At 43.1% G+C, this 15,839-nt stretch overlaps 1 protein-coding gene across 4 annotated transcripts in view; it reads right to left on the bottom strand.

The window, feature by feature from the left end:
• FMNL2 (formin like 2) overlaps nt 1-15,839 on the bottom strand; it is a 309,881-nt gene that overhangs the window by 54,561 nt on the left and 239,481 nt on the right. For all 4 annotated transcript variants that reach the window (XM_054723483.1, XM_054723486.1, XM_054723484.1 and 1 more), the window contains exons 7-9: nt 14,664-14,772; nt 11,031-11,107; nt 8,997-9,090 (exon numbers count right to left, since the gene is read on the bottom strand). In XM_054723483.1, coding sequence (XP_054579458.1) covers nt 8,997-9,090; nt 11,031-11,107; nt 14,664-14,772 — 280 coding nt within the window. The remainder of the gene's footprint in view (nt 1-8,996; nt 9,091-11,030; nt 11,108-14,663; nt 14,773-15,839) is intronic.

Genomic DNA, 15,839 nt, shown 5'->3' with positions numbered 1-15,839 from the left:
GTAAAAATAACAAGCAAGCAACACCCTGCGTGTTATTTTTTAAGTGGCTGCTATGAATAAATAGAAAACGAGGCTCACTGCTATGAAAAACCCACTCAGGCTTGTAGAGAGAATGGAGGGTCTGATTAGAGTCAGGATGAAAAGCAGAGCATCTCTACAAACATTCGCCAGTGACCGCAATAATCTCATCTGTCCCGGCTACCACTGTCCTCTTGCACTTTCCTTTTTCCCCGTATTTTTAAGCTCCCCCCTGGCCCATCAAAGGAAGGTCCTGAAGATGTTAGAAGTGAATGAATACAGCAGCTGAGGGAGCAGATGACTGTCAGTGAAAGCAGAGGCCCAAGGAATGAGAAATATGAATGGCAAAATTTCTGAAACAAATCTCAGGCCCTGACCACACCCTGTTCTGTCAGAGTGACCTCATGCTGAGCTCAGTGCCAACTGACTTTTGGAGAAAAATATAACAACTATTTCTTTACCAACCCAGAGAGTTGACCTACACAGCTGATGCTTGGAGAAGATTGGGAAACACACTTTCTACTGCTGCCCCTTGCTAACTTTAGGCTACATGGCAACATGAAGACTTCGGAATAAGCAATGAGGTTTTCCCCTGATCTGCCCCTAAATTCCTATCCTACCTTTTATTTATCTATCTATTTATTAATTTATGTTAATCTTCACCCAAGAATTTTTTTTTCCCCATTGCTTTTCAGAAAGAGTGGAAAGGAAGGAGGGAGGGGGAGAGAGAAACACCAATGTGAGAGAGATACATCGATTGGTTGCCTCTCACGTGCACCCCAATACACCCCAACCGGGGCCAAGGATCTAATTTGCAACCCAGGTCTGTGCCCTTAAATGGGAATCGAACTTGCAACCCTGTGGTGCATGGGCCAATGCTCTAACCACTGAGCAAGACCAGCCAGGGCCCTGTCTCACCTTTTTAAGACTGAAGGTTCAAGGTAAACTAAAGTCCTTGAAGCTTTATTAAGTTGCCTAACTTCTTTGTATAAAATGACATCTTTACCTTACATATTAAAGGGACTTCTCAGATATGATTAAGTTAAGGATCCTGAGATGGGGAGGTTATCTTGGATTCTCTAGGTGGGCCCAATGTAATCTCCATGGTTATAAAAGGAAGGTGCCCAGAGAATCGGGGTCAGAGAAGGGGCCAGAAGCCAAAAATGCTAGCACCTTCTAGAAACTGAAAGGCAAGGAGATGGGATTCCCTAGAACAGTGGTCGGCAAACTGCGGCTCGCGAGCCACATGCGGCTCTTTGGCCCCTTGAGTGTGGCTCTTCCACAAAATACCACGGCCTGGGCGAGTCTATTTTGAAGAAGTGGCGTTAGAAGAAGTTTAAAAAATTTGGCTCTCAAAAGAAATTTCAACCGTTGTCCTGCTGATATTTGGCTCTGTTGACTAATGAGTTTGCCGACCACTGCACTAGAAGAATGCCACCCTGTTGACTATACTTCTATGTCTGACCAACAGACCTATAATGTAGTAAATCTGTGTTGTTTTAAGCCACTAAGTTGGTGGCAAGTTATTACAGCAATGATTAAGAACTAATGTACTTTCTCCATCCTAAACCCAGCTCAGGCACACATTCCAATAGAAAGCGTCCTTGGAGAGCTCCTATCCCATCTGCCCTCCTTCCTCTTAGTGAGCTGTTCCTCCTCCTTGCAAGTCACTGGCATTTATCTCCATAGAGCCTAGCAGTACGACAGGTAAAATATTTACATTTCCTTAACTAGACTGGAATGCTCTTTCTTAAAGGTAGGACCTCTGTGTTACTCATTTTCTTCTTTCCAGTGCTTATCAGTGTTTCAGACGCTGATAGAAAACGAGGCTCACTGCTGTAAAGGAGGGGCATGCAATACTCATAAAAATTTTTCCAGTAAGCGCGCATGACTCATCCCTTAACGATCAGCAGCCTCCACTTCCTTACTAGACGATAAAAAGGACACAGATGCCAAAGAAATAACTAGTTCATTACCGGGGGCTCGGAAATCCTATGTGAACAGCTCCTTTCTCCTCTAGGAAAACTGATAAAATAGTCTGCCCACAGGACACTGGCTTGAAGGAAGGAGTAGCCTTTCTACCTCCAATGAAAACGTTCACTAGTATAAAGCCAAGGATTGGGCTGAGTGAAGAAGGGAGAGAAAATAGAAGAGGAACAAGTAGAGATATATTAGTGTTTCTCCAGAAGTTACTCAGGTGCCCTGGCTGGGAAGCTCATTTGGTTAGAGCTTCGACCTGATACGCCAATGTTGCAGGTTCGATCCCCGGTCAAGGGACATACAAGAATCAACCAACGAATGCGTAAGTAAATGGAACAAGAAACAGATGTTTCCCTCTCTCTTTCCTCCCCCTCTCCCTCTCTTTCTTTGAAATCAATAAAAGAATGTTCTTAAAAGTTATTGAGGTGAATTGTGTTTTTGAAAAAAATGACCAAGCAGTCTCTCCCACCCATGTTCTTCTGCACTGTGACCCTCACACTCCACCATCAAGAAGTGAGTCATTACCTTCCCCTTTGCATCTGGGTTCACCTTAGTGATTCACTGGTAAGCAACAGATTGCAGCAGAAGTGACACTGATGTCTCCTGAGACTGGTTCAGAAGATGTTTCAACTTCTGTCCCTTTAAATGCCTGCTCTCCCGATGCGCTACCATGTCCACTCCTTCCAGAGAGCCAGCTGTGATCTATGAGAAGCCGCAGCCACGTGGAGTTCTACGTGGAGACATTGTGGCTGACAGGCTCCATCCGCCACTGGGTTCAGCCTTTGAGTCATCACAGCCCAGAAACTAGACAGATGAGTGAAGCCACCTTCAAATGAATCCCTGCCTCCAGACGATCAGCTCTTCCGGGATGAGGCCCTAGAGGCGACGGAGCAGGGACCATCATCCCTGCCATGCCCCGCCTGACTTCCTGACCCACAGAATCTCGGAGCCTAATAAAACTAAATTTGGGGTGATTTATTATGCACAAGCAATAACAGCAATAGTTAATAAACAGTCCAAAAAATCATTACTGCGACTTTGCTTCCTGATCCTAGGAAGGCGGACTGGCTCGCGAAGAGCCTCAGTGAATTAATTTAATCTAATTCTGGCCTGATACGGTGAAATACACACATGCTCTAGAACGGTAGCTCCCTGGTTTGAGATTGAGAGAATACATTGCTCATAGTTCAATGAGAGACTGAAGAAAAAAAAAAAGGACCCTTCCCTCCAGTGGCTGAAAATTTTACCACTGAAGGAATTATCCGGCTGGTCTTGTGCTGGATTTATAAGGCTACACCCGCAAATATTCAAGAGGTTAGATTAGCTGGGATTAAACTCAGAGGGATGCTGGAAGGGCACCAAAATGTCTGCTCTCCTTCCTGCCCAATTTGGTCCACTGTAAATAAAACCTGACAGGCTTTCTTAAATCAACTTCATAATGTGAAGCACAAGTGCTTTCAGATGCCCAGTAGCGAAACCACGTCAGCTTTCTGGGGAAGCCTTCTAGCAAGAGGCGAAATAATAATGGGTGCTGCCAAGAGGGGCACGTACAAGAGCGCTGGTGGCCTTGAGTGACTCACTGCCCAGGGCTCCATCCATCGATACTGGAAGGTCAGAGGGGGAAGGAGCTGGGCCTTTAATAACCAAACTCCGGCCTCAACTGACTCGTGAGAGCCAGATGCTGTCATGTTGGAAGCAGATGAGAACACAGTTATAATCGATCTGGAATCCTGATGAATTCCAGGTGCACGTCCCAGCAGCCTGGGGGAGCTGGTAGCTCAGAGCCCTCAGAGGGTATTATTACTGTCATAGGAGGCTATTCTGTTGCAGAGTCTATGGGGCCTCGGGCTTTTTCCTTCTGATTTCAAATGGGAGTTTTTCTTGTGTTGTTTGTTTGTTTGTTTGTTTGTTTTTGCCAGAGGCAATTTCACAGATATATCAAAGGATATAATGGAAAAAAGTAGGAAGACCAAGAAAGTCGAGATCAAGGTCTCGATAGAAGGTTCCTAAGGAAATATGGTGTTTATAACTCTCCAGTTGATGTCCTTAACCAGTAAGTGCAGTTTCATGACCCAGCGGATTGCTAGCCACGGTCCATACCAGTTGAGAGAGAAGAGAAAGCATGACCAGGACCCCAAATAGTTTCGTGGTGGCTGGGCATCGAGGCACGGCATGGGAGTCCAGCCACGTCGGAGGAGCGCCTGCCCATTTTCCAGGCCGGTTTCTCCGCATCCTCCAACCAGCCCTTTCCCCTGTACGGTAGAGTCACTTTCTCCTTCTTGCAGACAAGACCCTGAACTAATGCAAACACCAAAAGAATGGCCTTACCTCCCAAATGTCTTTTTTCCCTACCTGCCAGGCCAAACGCTCAAAAATATACATTGCCATGCAACTAAGAAAGTATCCTTTTAGGGAAGATGGTGGTATGTTTTCCATGAGGCTAAACTAGCCAATAAGAAGAAACATGACTCCTTGTTCTCACCCTGGTCCTCAATTCAGGACCATACATTTTCATAAGGAGATGTTTCAACACCAAAGCCAGATGCGTTAATTCCATTTGAAAAACAATTAAAGAGAATAGAATTCAAGGAGAAATAACAGCTGACGACAGTTTCGTTTTCATCTACTTGCTACCCTCACATGGTCAGGGATGTCACAAACCATGATTAGTACAAGTCTGCCATCGGAATCTATGTAATTACAACTCATTTATCATCATATACATTGAGGTGCTTACTCAGTAACATCAGGCATAGGCCCCAACCCCCACACCCACCAAAACGCAGTTTCATATTCTTACCACCATCAGATATCATTCAGTTGGAAGTGTGTCCTACTTTCCTAAAACATGTACTTCAGATTATCACAAAACATGAGCAAAATTCTCTGGAAAAAAACCCACACAAAAAAACTTGCTGGTATTCTGATTAATTGAAATATGAGGGAATGGTGTAATCCTACATAAAAACCTATCAAGAGGTAAAAGATACCTTCTTCAATTTACATTTGAATTAAGGAGTGCCAACTAGGACGGAATGAATTTGCTCAAGAAATAGGGGGGGGGGGGCTGCTATATACATACAATGTGTGGTCTTTAAATTTTCCTTTAGCATCTGGTGCCATGTCTCAGCACTGTGCTAGGCTGTGCTCTGTGCAAAGGTCTGGTTACTCTAACACATACTACTTTATGCAAAAATGAATATTGATGCCTGATACCCCATTCCCCACTGTAAAAACAGGGATTACCCCTCTGAAGGAAATGAATGGAATCCCAACTTACGAAATCATCTTCTTGAGGGCAAAGACTCCTCTGGCCCGCGCCCTGGTCTCCTGGTACCTGGCATGATGCTATCTCTGCCAGGGGCAGCTCAATAGGTATTACTCACTGACGAAAACCCTATTTACACAGGCGTCTGAGATCATAGGACAACTTTTCCTAATCAGGAACAGCTGGCTCCCAAACCACCCTAATCCCAGAAGATTCCAATGACATTTTGGCTAAAAAGATTACAGAATACACCCTTCACTATGATGTGTAAGGGGAAAAAAGATCCACTCACATAAAGATGGGAATAAAACAAAACAAAAACAGGCAGAGATTTAAAAGACTGGGCTGTGAGTGGTATTACATTAAAAAAAAAAAGATCAATACAAAAACAGTTTTTACACTAACACTGAAAAGGTAACTAGGATGATGCTCTTGCGACCTATCCATAAGAAGAAAGTTTCTCAGGAACAGGCTCCTGCCCTGTCCTCATTCATGGCTAGGAGAATAATCCCTTTGCTTGGTCTGGCCACATGCGCACCAGGGCTCAAGGTTAATGCAGGCCAATAGCGCACACAGAGCCAGCTCTGTCCTTGTCCCTTCTCCCACATGGCACAGTTTCTTGCAGATGCAAATGCCTGCCCAAGGAGAATCAGAACTTAAAACACCCACCATTACTTATAAGTCATTACAGAAAAGAGGCAGATTTTAGTTAAAGCTCTAAAATTTCAAAGTCAAAATTAATTAGTTCTCATCGAGACTAGCCAGTTATTAGATTTAGAGTAGGATTACTTTCTTTTTCCACATCTAAGTATACACTACACCCTAAATGCCTAAGTCATCATATATGATTCTGACACCTGACAGCTAAAACTCAATTCTGCAAGTATGTGTGTGCCTACTATGCACAAGAAAGGCATTCTAGCTAACCTAAGAAAAAACAAAATTAACACTCCCCTCATAAATTACTGAATTTAATTAATACTGATTCTATACCTTCATAATTTTAGGACATAATGTGACCTGCAGTATAGTCAGATGCTCGTTAAAATAGCTCATTTTATCAGAAGGCTCACTGATAACTGTATAGTACGTGCTTCTGACATGAAAACGACTTACTCTGTGATATGTTCAAAGGAGGCAGGGTTGGAGGCAAGATGGGAGAGAGTGGCCCCAAGGTCCTGTCTAACTCAGCGTTTCCCTCAGGAGATCCACACAGAACTGGGCCCAAATACCACGTGAAAGGAAGTTCAAAGTAAGGCGCACCAAACCCTGATCCTGGCTCTGTCCCTCACCTGGCTATGTGACCCCGGGCCAACAATGTATTTGGAACCTTAGTTTATTCTTTTATAACAGGGAGATATTAGTATTTGTCTCACAGATGTCTGTACAGAATCCAGTGCTTTCCTGTGTGTACCAGGCACAGCCCCTGGCCTATCGTAGGTCCTCAATAAATCCAGGAAAGATGGGAGAGAGTATGAAGTCCCCCGAGGTCTGGATGGTAATCTAGCTTCTGGGTATTAATCCAGAAGCATCTGGAATCAAATGGGATTGACAGAAAAGGCACAGCTTGGCTCACTGTCCCATGGTAACCTGGGGCTCCAAGTGCCTTCAGTTACTTTTGTAATGTCTCCCCTCAAAGCAGCCTCAGATGTGGGGCACATTCCAGGGGACCCAACAAGCACTCTCCTTTGCCATCTAACGCTGCACACCACCACTAAGGGGAACTGGCTATTATTCCAGTTTTGAGGTCTTGATACTTCGGCCCGGAACCCTTGGTGTCCTATTATTCATACGAAATTGTTTCTTCCTTTGCCAGCATTTAATTTCCATGGTCAACCATGCATATCCACTGGTTTATTGCTTTCCTGGGACAGGATCACCTGTTTAAGATTACAAGCTGCTAAAATCAGTGTCTGTATATATGTGATAAGTTTTTCAAAGCATCCAGCAAAGTAATGATCTACACTAATAAAAGAAAGATGCAAATTGACCGTACCTCCGCGATGCCCACCAGCCAATCAGGAGTATGCAAATTAACCCAACAAAGATGGCGGGTTAATCTGCATATGCGGGCACCGAGCAGCCTGGGTCCCGGGAACAACCTCGGGACCCAGGCCACTCCGAGCCTGTAGGCCCACGCGTAGGCTCCGAGCCTGTAGGACCGTGTGGCCCCCGGCCAGGAGTGGCCTACAGGTGCCGGCGCCAAGCGGCCTGGGTCCTGGGACGAGCAGCCGGGGGCGCCAAGCACAAGCGGTGGACACAGCGAACACAGGGCCGCAGGGCTTGGGGGCGTGTCCCCAGCTGCTGGGGACATGCCCCTAGCCCAGTGGACACAACGCAGGGGATCCTCTGTGCATGGGCTGCAGAGGAAACACCTTTTCTTTTTTTAAAAAAAATACTTTATTGATATTTTACAGAGAAGAGGGGAGAGGAACAGACTATCAGAAACATTGATGAGAGAGAAACATCGATCAGCTGCCTCCTGCACACTCCCCACTGAGGATGTGCCCCGAAACAAGGTACATGCCCTTAACAGGAATCAAACCTGGGACCCTTAGGTCTGCAGGCTGACGCTCTATCCACTGAGCCAAACGAGTTCGAGTGTAAACACCTTTTCTGACCGCTCATTGGCTAAGTCCCTGTACACCTCCACTCGCAGTGTTCTTGGTAACTTGGGTAATAAGAATACAAGAAGGTGATCTAGGGTTTTCCCACCACACTCCTGGAGGAAAAAACGAAGGTCCGCTGCTGGAGGGGCTAAGAAATGTCATATCCTGCCCTAGCTGGTTTGGCTCAGTGGATAGAGCCTTGGCCTGCTGACCGCAGGGTCTGGGTTCGATTCTGATCAAGGGCATGTACCTAGGTTACAGGATCCTCCCTGGCCAGGGCCCTGGTCAGGGCTCATGCAGGAGGCAACCAATCAAAGTGTCCCTCTCACACTGATGTTTCTCTCTGTCTCTCCCTCTCTCTCTCTTCCACACTGTCTAAAAATCAATGGAAACATATACTCAGATGAGGATAAAAAAAAAAAAAAAAGGAAGAAATGTCATATCCTATGAAATACACATTGTGAAAATGCCTAAAGAAAGTTGTCATTTTTTCATGGTGAAGGGACTGGAGTCCATGTTGATGAAAACAGCAGCGGGGTGATGGGGCTGGCGCCTTCCCCTGATCAGCCTGGTCGCTTCCCACAGAGGGAGGCCAGACTGCGGCTTAGGCCCGCTCCCCGTGGGGAGCGGGCCTAAGCCATCAGTAGGACATCCCCTGAAGGCTCCCAGTCTGTGAAAGGGGGCAGGCTGAGCTGAGGGACCCCGTCTCCCCCCCCACCCATGCACGAACTTCGTGCACCGGGCCCCTAGTAACTCATATGATTTGAGGAAAAGAACTATGATGAATGAGTTCATGAAATTTACATGGTGGATGCTCAAGTATCAACCATAATGAAAACCACATATATTTAACAAAACCTGTTTTCAAATTGCCTATGCCATGTTCTCCAAAGGAAAATGAGTACTGCAAATAGTCTTTAACTTTTCTTGGAAATGAGACATTATTCCACTTAAGCTATTTAGACTAAGTTCATTACTACCCACTCACTGACGTCTTAGAAAAGTAACTATTATACCCCTTACACCCTAGAATGAATAAAAAGATTAAATCATTCTGTTCAAGATGTCCAAACGTAAGATGTTTGTGTGAGGATTCTTTTTAAAACTGAAAAGTATCCTACCTCCTTAAAGTTGTCAAATGCTGATAAAATGATTTCATGCCCGCCTCTGACAAGACAAACGGCTGCCAACAGTTCTAACACAAGGGCTTTTGTTCTGTCAAAACAAGAAGAAAAGGAAAAAACCACGAGTCAGTGAAAGTGACAAGATGAATCAGCTGTTCCTTGCATCCAAGATCAATATAATAAAATATTTGTCCGTATGTTTTGTAAACTTTTACTATGGTATAGTTACACTAACGTACATATTTAAACCTTTACCTACCTCTATAATATGTGATTTATCTAGGGTAGCAAATTTGGAAGGCATGTTTCCCACTCTCTAAGTTACAAATTACTCACTAATGACAATTAATTCTGGAAGGATTCATCTTTTAGTCCCATCATCAGATGACTCAGTACAGTGTGTCTGCAAAAGGTTTATTAGTGAGCTAAAGACAAGAGGAAACTTGGGAATATTCGGGAAAACAACCCACTGTTAAATATTGTCTCTGGTTTTAGAATCAGAGGCATAACATTTGCCAAGAAAGTTCAAAATCGATTGAAATTAATGCCCTACATTTCACATCTGCTAATTCGCACATGGCGCCATAAAAATCCCCTATGACGATGCAAGTTTCCACCCTTTCTTCTTCCTCTGCAGGAGGTGTGAAAGGATCTGGATTTCAGCTCTACTAATACGAGAATATCCTCTGTGACTCGAGGAAAGAAAATAAAACTCCATCTGAAATATTTTTAGGAGAACCTAGAGATACATTCCAAGTTTCTTAATACAATGTCAAGGACAGCATTGTTTCTTCATCTTAAGATGACTTCAGTGTTTCATCATTTTCTGGAATAAAATCTATTTCTGACCTCTAAACAAAGACCATTCTGATAACCCACAGAGTCAGTTATCTTAAGGAAGATGAATAGTGACTTCCCGCGGGGGAAGACAGGGACACAGAAGCATGACTACTTGGGATTCTTGTAAACTAAGGAAGCAATCAAGAAGTTGCAAAGCTTTAATCCGGGGAAGTTTGAAGCCATAATATGAACATCTAAATAGGACTTCATGCTTTGCATTGCATTCCAGATCAGACAGGATCTAATTTATAACCAGATTTCTTTATTTGAATTAACAGTTTTCACACAGGTATTCTACACAGAGGTGTCTGATAAAGGGGAACAACACATTTCAAATGCAGAGTGCCTCACCAGAATGTAAAACATATTAGAATAACTAAAATAAACTGATGAAGGCAGGCTTCCAGAAGTAATCTGTGATGTGAATAATATGGGGCACTGGCCTTTATAGGCAAGTGAATATAAAGTGAAATCTGGCCCTGGCTGGTATGGTTCAGTGGTTAGAGTGTCAGCCCCCACAGGGCAGGGTCATGGGTTCGATTTCTGACCAAGGGCACGTGCCTGGGCTGCAAGTTTGATCCCTGGCCCCAGTTGGGATGGGTGTGGGAGGCAACCAATTGATGTGTCTCTCACATTTATGTGGGTTTTTTCCCCTCTCTCTCTGTCTCTCTCTCCTCCCCCCTTATCCCTCCCTCTCTCTAAAAATCAATGGAAAAAATATCCTTAGGTGAGGATTAACAAAACAAAACAAAAAGTGAAATCTGCATGCACAATTATTGTTTTGTTTGTGTTTTACTTTTGGTAATAAAAGCTACAGATCTAAATATTGCAAGTGAAGTGTGGATAAGGGTTCATGGTTCTAGTTAGCTTTTGGCAATACCTGGTAAGTCTATATGAGGACTGGCAACCTCATGCTCTCCACCAAATTTTGCTAAATTAGAAGGATGCTGAGAACTAGGTCCCAAAAGGAATGAAAGCTTAAAGAGAGGAGGGCTGGAATTGTCACCAGTTGCTCAACTCTGCCACATGTAAGAATCTCACTCAGCTGGTCTACATAGCAAGGAGTCTACTGGCAATCTTATTTCAAAGAGTCACACCTGCAAGTTTCCAAACTGTAACTTAGTTAAGTGTTGACTAGCTCTCTGCTTTCCCTAGTTGGATTTAAACTTGTACATTACAAATCAAGCTTACCTTGGGTTCTTGTTGTTCAAGCTTAGTGCAATCTCGTTGACAGCATGTGGATGAGACATGACCATGTTGAAACCATACTGAAATTAAGGTGGAAAAAAAATAAGGTATTAGGAGTCAACCTAGAGGCTGTCAATGTTGATAAAAACAACCCCCTAAAGTTTCTACCTAATGTAATTTCTGCCATCTTTAAATGCATTCATGACTCCAGTAATCAGTGTCTGAACATATTTCCAGGAAAAAGTTCAGGAATTATGTTACTATCAAAGGGCCCTATTTCCATACGTTATGAATAAACTATATGATCCTCTTTAGTAAAATGGTGAAAAAGCTCCAGCTCATTGATTCTCAATCCTGGCTGCTCATTAAAATCACCTAAAAAAGTAAACTAAACAAAACAATGAGTCTCAAGGACGGGACCCTGGCACCTGAATTTTTTGAAGCTCTCAGGAGGACTCCACTGCTCAGCCAGGATTAATAACCACTGCATCTACCCCCTTCTCTGTGCCATGGCGAACAGGACAAAAAGCCTAGCAAAACTTGTGTGCCTCATCCTTCTACAAAATGAAGCAAGCTCAATCACAGGCTCAAGAATCATTCTTGATTCTGCTTGAGTTGAGGAATTATTCCTTTTCCTCCAAACTCAACTCCTAGCTCATGACTTTATTCCCAGTGACACTGAGGAAGTATTAGCAGAAAAAGCTTCCGAAATCTTCCACCATCACAGGAATCCTCCCCACACAGATCTTCAGATTACCTCCTCACCTCTTCCTCAAGATGAATTCTCCCATGCTCCAATCTAAGGACAAGTCTGCACTTGAGTCCTTTATTCCTGCTCAGGGGAATATACTCCAACAATTCCCTCAAGCCCCACCATTATTTTTCCTCTCTAATTCATTGCAATTAGCATAAAATCATGATGCAAATGATCTTACCCTAAGTAACAACAACCAAATCTCTCTTGACCCTACACTCTCCAGCTACTGCCTCATGTCTCTGCTATCCTTTACAGCAAAATCCAGCACTCAGACTCCCATTCATCTCCTCTGTTCTCTCCTGAAACCCCTCCAATCAGGCATATCATCACCACCACTCCAATGAAACTGTTTGTACCAAGATCACCAATGGCCCACTCTCTCACTCCTCATCTTACATGACTTAGCACAGCACTGGACACAGCTGAGCACTCTATCGTGAAACATTTCCTGCACTTGGCATCTACCTCCCTGGCTGCTTCTCAGTCTCCCTAGCTAGTTTTTCCTCATCTCTCTGATATTTAAACGGAATGCTCCATGATTATCCGGGACCTCTTTGCTTCTCTGTGCCATCTATTAACTCCCAAATTTGTCTCTCCAGCCGGACCTCTGCTTTGAACTTCAGATGGCATATCTAACCACCAACTAAAGGTCTCTATTTGGATGTCCATGAACACCTCAAAGTTAACATCCTCCAAAAAGAACTCCTAATCATGACTCTCAAATCTGCTCATCTTGCAGCCTTCCCCATCTTAGTAGATAGCAACTCCATCTAACGGGTGCCCAGGACAAACACCTTGGAGCCACCCCTCATTCCTCACCACATATGCAATACTATTGCCTTTACCAACAAAATTAAAGCAGAATCTAGCCACCTCTCACCATCTCTGCTCCTATAATCCCGGTCCATACCACCATCAACACTTACTCAAATTAATGCAATGGCCTCCTAAATGGTCTACCCGCTTTAGTCTTTGCCCCTCAAGGTTAATCCTAAACATAAAGACCAGAGTGATCATGTTAAATTCAAGTGTCAGGTTAATTCACACTTTTCCTCAGAACCCTTTAATACCTTTTCATTCATAGTGAAGCTAATGTCTTCTGACTGGCTGTACAAAGCCCCACACAACCAGGAAGCCCTGTTAGCTTCAGATGTCATCTTCTACCTTTCCCTCTTACTCACTCTGACCCATCGAACCTGCCCTCCTTTCTGTACCTCGATCACATCAGACTTATTCCTGTCTCAGGGCCTTTGCCCTCGCTCTTCTCTCTGCCTGGACTCCACTTTCCATCATATCCCTTAGCCTGTTCCCTCGTGTAAGTTGTTCCTAAATGTTATCGCGGTGACACTTTCCTGGCTGGCCTACTTAAAACTGAACACATATTTCCATCACTTCCTATTCCTATTTCCTGATTATTTCTTCTGTAGCACCTAGTAATAGATCTCTGGAGACAGTCTTCATAGGTTCGAATCTGACTCCAGCATTTATTAGCCATATAATCCTGAGCAAATTACTTCTCTGTCTTATCGCTCAGTTTCCTCATTAATAAAATAGGGAAAGTAATAGTCCTGAGACTTCACAGGACTGTTATGAGTCTTACATTAATGAATAGGTTTAAAAACACTAAAAGTACTTATAAATATTAGTTTTCATCTCATCAGCAACCGTATCTGGAGCACTATATAGTTTAACTATTTATCATCTACCTCTCTCACTAGAAAGTTAGTTCCCTAGGACACTTTTATTTATTTATTTATTTATTTATTTATTTATTTTTTAATATTATATTTTTAATTGATTTTTTACAGAGAGAGGGATAGAGAGTTAGAAAGAGGGATAGAGAGTTAGAAACATCGATCAGCTGCCTCTTGCACACCCCCTACTGGGGATGTGCCCACAACCAAGGTACATGCCCTTGACCGGAATCGAACCCGGGACCCCTGAGTCCGCAGGCCGACGCTCTATCCACTGAGCCAAACCAGTTTCGGCAGGACACTTTTATTTAATGCTGTATTCCCTGTGCTTAAAACAGGGTCTGACAATGTTAAAAAATATATTGACTAAAAAAATAAATAAATGCATGTTTCCCTTTTTTAATTCAATTCAGCACAATTAGGTTGGGCTGGTTTTGAACTCAATTACTGACCCTCTATGTGGTATTTATTTCCCATTTCTTCTTGAGCCCACCTGTAGCATCCTTATAAATGGAAATCAAATCCTATTTTTATATATGAATTTTGTTTTTCTAATTCTCACCCTGGTTAGCTGATCTAATTATACCTTTGACCATGTCCGTTTACCCTAGATATTCCAGGCTCTAACTTCCACTTCCCTGTTAGGATTAATCCAACCCCCCACAATGCACTCTCTCCCACTGTTTCTCAGAGAGGAGATAACCTACATCAAATCACCTGAAGAAGGAACCCAACTTGTAACAAAAATCCTCTGGGTGCTTCTTACAGATACTAGGACCCACTGGGTCCAGCAGACAAGTAATTGTCACTTTTTGCCTGTTCACCACAGAACCCTTTGAGAACCAATGACCAACCCAGTGATAAGTCTACTCATTCCTAATGTTCTAAAGTTGTCCCATTACTGCCGTCTTAAATGGTTGCAAACGTTGATCAAGTAATCTAGACAAGTTTAACACTGTAGGAGGCAAGTATCTTCCCTTTAAATACATAATAAATGCTAATTAAAATATCAAGGCAATAAATTAAATATTGTGCATTAGAAAAAAACAGTCCTTTCTTTTTCAATAGAATCTCATTTAATCCTGATATTTACTTCAAACAGAAATAATACAAGGAAACCAAAAAGGACAAGTTTGGAGTTTGACAAATTCAGATTTTTTTCAAGGGTCAGAAACACAAACATACCTGATAATTCATGATGGCACGTAAACACATGATGCAGACATGCACGTCATCCTTCTTACTCACTAATCTTGAATTTTTCAAGGTTCTTCTGCTTGGCAAAGTATTATATCTACAAATAAAAAGGGAAACTTCTATAACACTATAGATTACACTCTTAGCATAGGCATATGGACTTAAAAAAAAAATGGACGTTGCTTTCTACCTTTACCTGCACCAAATTGAGGATTGCAGCTCAAAACCACCAACCATAAAACCATCACCACAAAGCTATTTCCATACATTGGGAGGACCGCGTAACTGTGTGCACTGGTCATCATTTTTCAGGCCAGATACCCATGGGTAATGAAACTCAATTTCACGCAACCATATAACAAATCAGACTGTACATGGGATTCAACAACAGTTCCCAGCTCCTACTGATCAGTAGGCCCAGCAAGATTTGCAAAGGTGATCTGAGGCAACATGCATGCAGATTGCATTTGCCAACAAGTGAACAAGTGAAACTTAGCTTACATATCGACTTCCAATCTTTGACACTTTTTTAACTGCACCTTCCCATGAGTGCTCTCTGGAGTCCAGGATTCAGAGTTCAAGCCTAGGCAAGGTCATATATTAGCAAATTTGATATCAGCCTGTGATACTAGACCTTAATGGTATGCACAGCCTGAATAGCATACAAATGCCTCCACAGCCTGATCCCTCACCTACAGCCTGGTATGGCAGCTGAAACTTGGGAGAATATGCTCATATTTCGCAAGATTAAGATGTTTCAATGTTGGATCCATTCTAGAGACCCTACATTGCTAAGCTGTGGTAGTTCTCTCTGGGGATGTATGAGCCTGCAAGTAGTAAAGAAGTGAAATGTCAAGTAACAGGTGCAATTGGAAAACGTGACAAGGCTGAAGGCGTCCACGTGAGCTGTAAATGACTGCCTCCGAGGACAGTCTTCTCTGCAACTCCGAGCCTGAAATGTAGCCAACTGCAAAAGTTGTCAACTACTAGTTTGCTATAGACAGGGTCAATGACAGAAGTGTCCCACAAAATAAGACATAGCCCTTCCTTCTTGAACTGAACTAATTAGAACTTTAAGGAAGTTATGATTAACATTGTTTTCAAAAGTCCCCCAGGTGCAGTCGAGGAGTTGAAAACCGAACTGACAGTTTTGCCTGAAACTGT

The sequence above is a fragment of the Eptesicus fuscus genome, chromosome 11, assembly GCF_027574615.1.
Source record: "Eptesicus fuscus isolate TK198812 chromosome 11, DD_ASM_mEF_20220401, whole genome shotgun sequence".
Taxonomy (NCBI): Eukaryota; Metazoa; Chordata; class Mammalia; order Chiroptera; family Vespertilionidae; genus Eptesicus; species Eptesicus fuscus.
The sequence above is the reverse complement of the archived record's forward strand: the minus strand, read 5'-3'. Positions and strand labels throughout refer to the sequence as shown.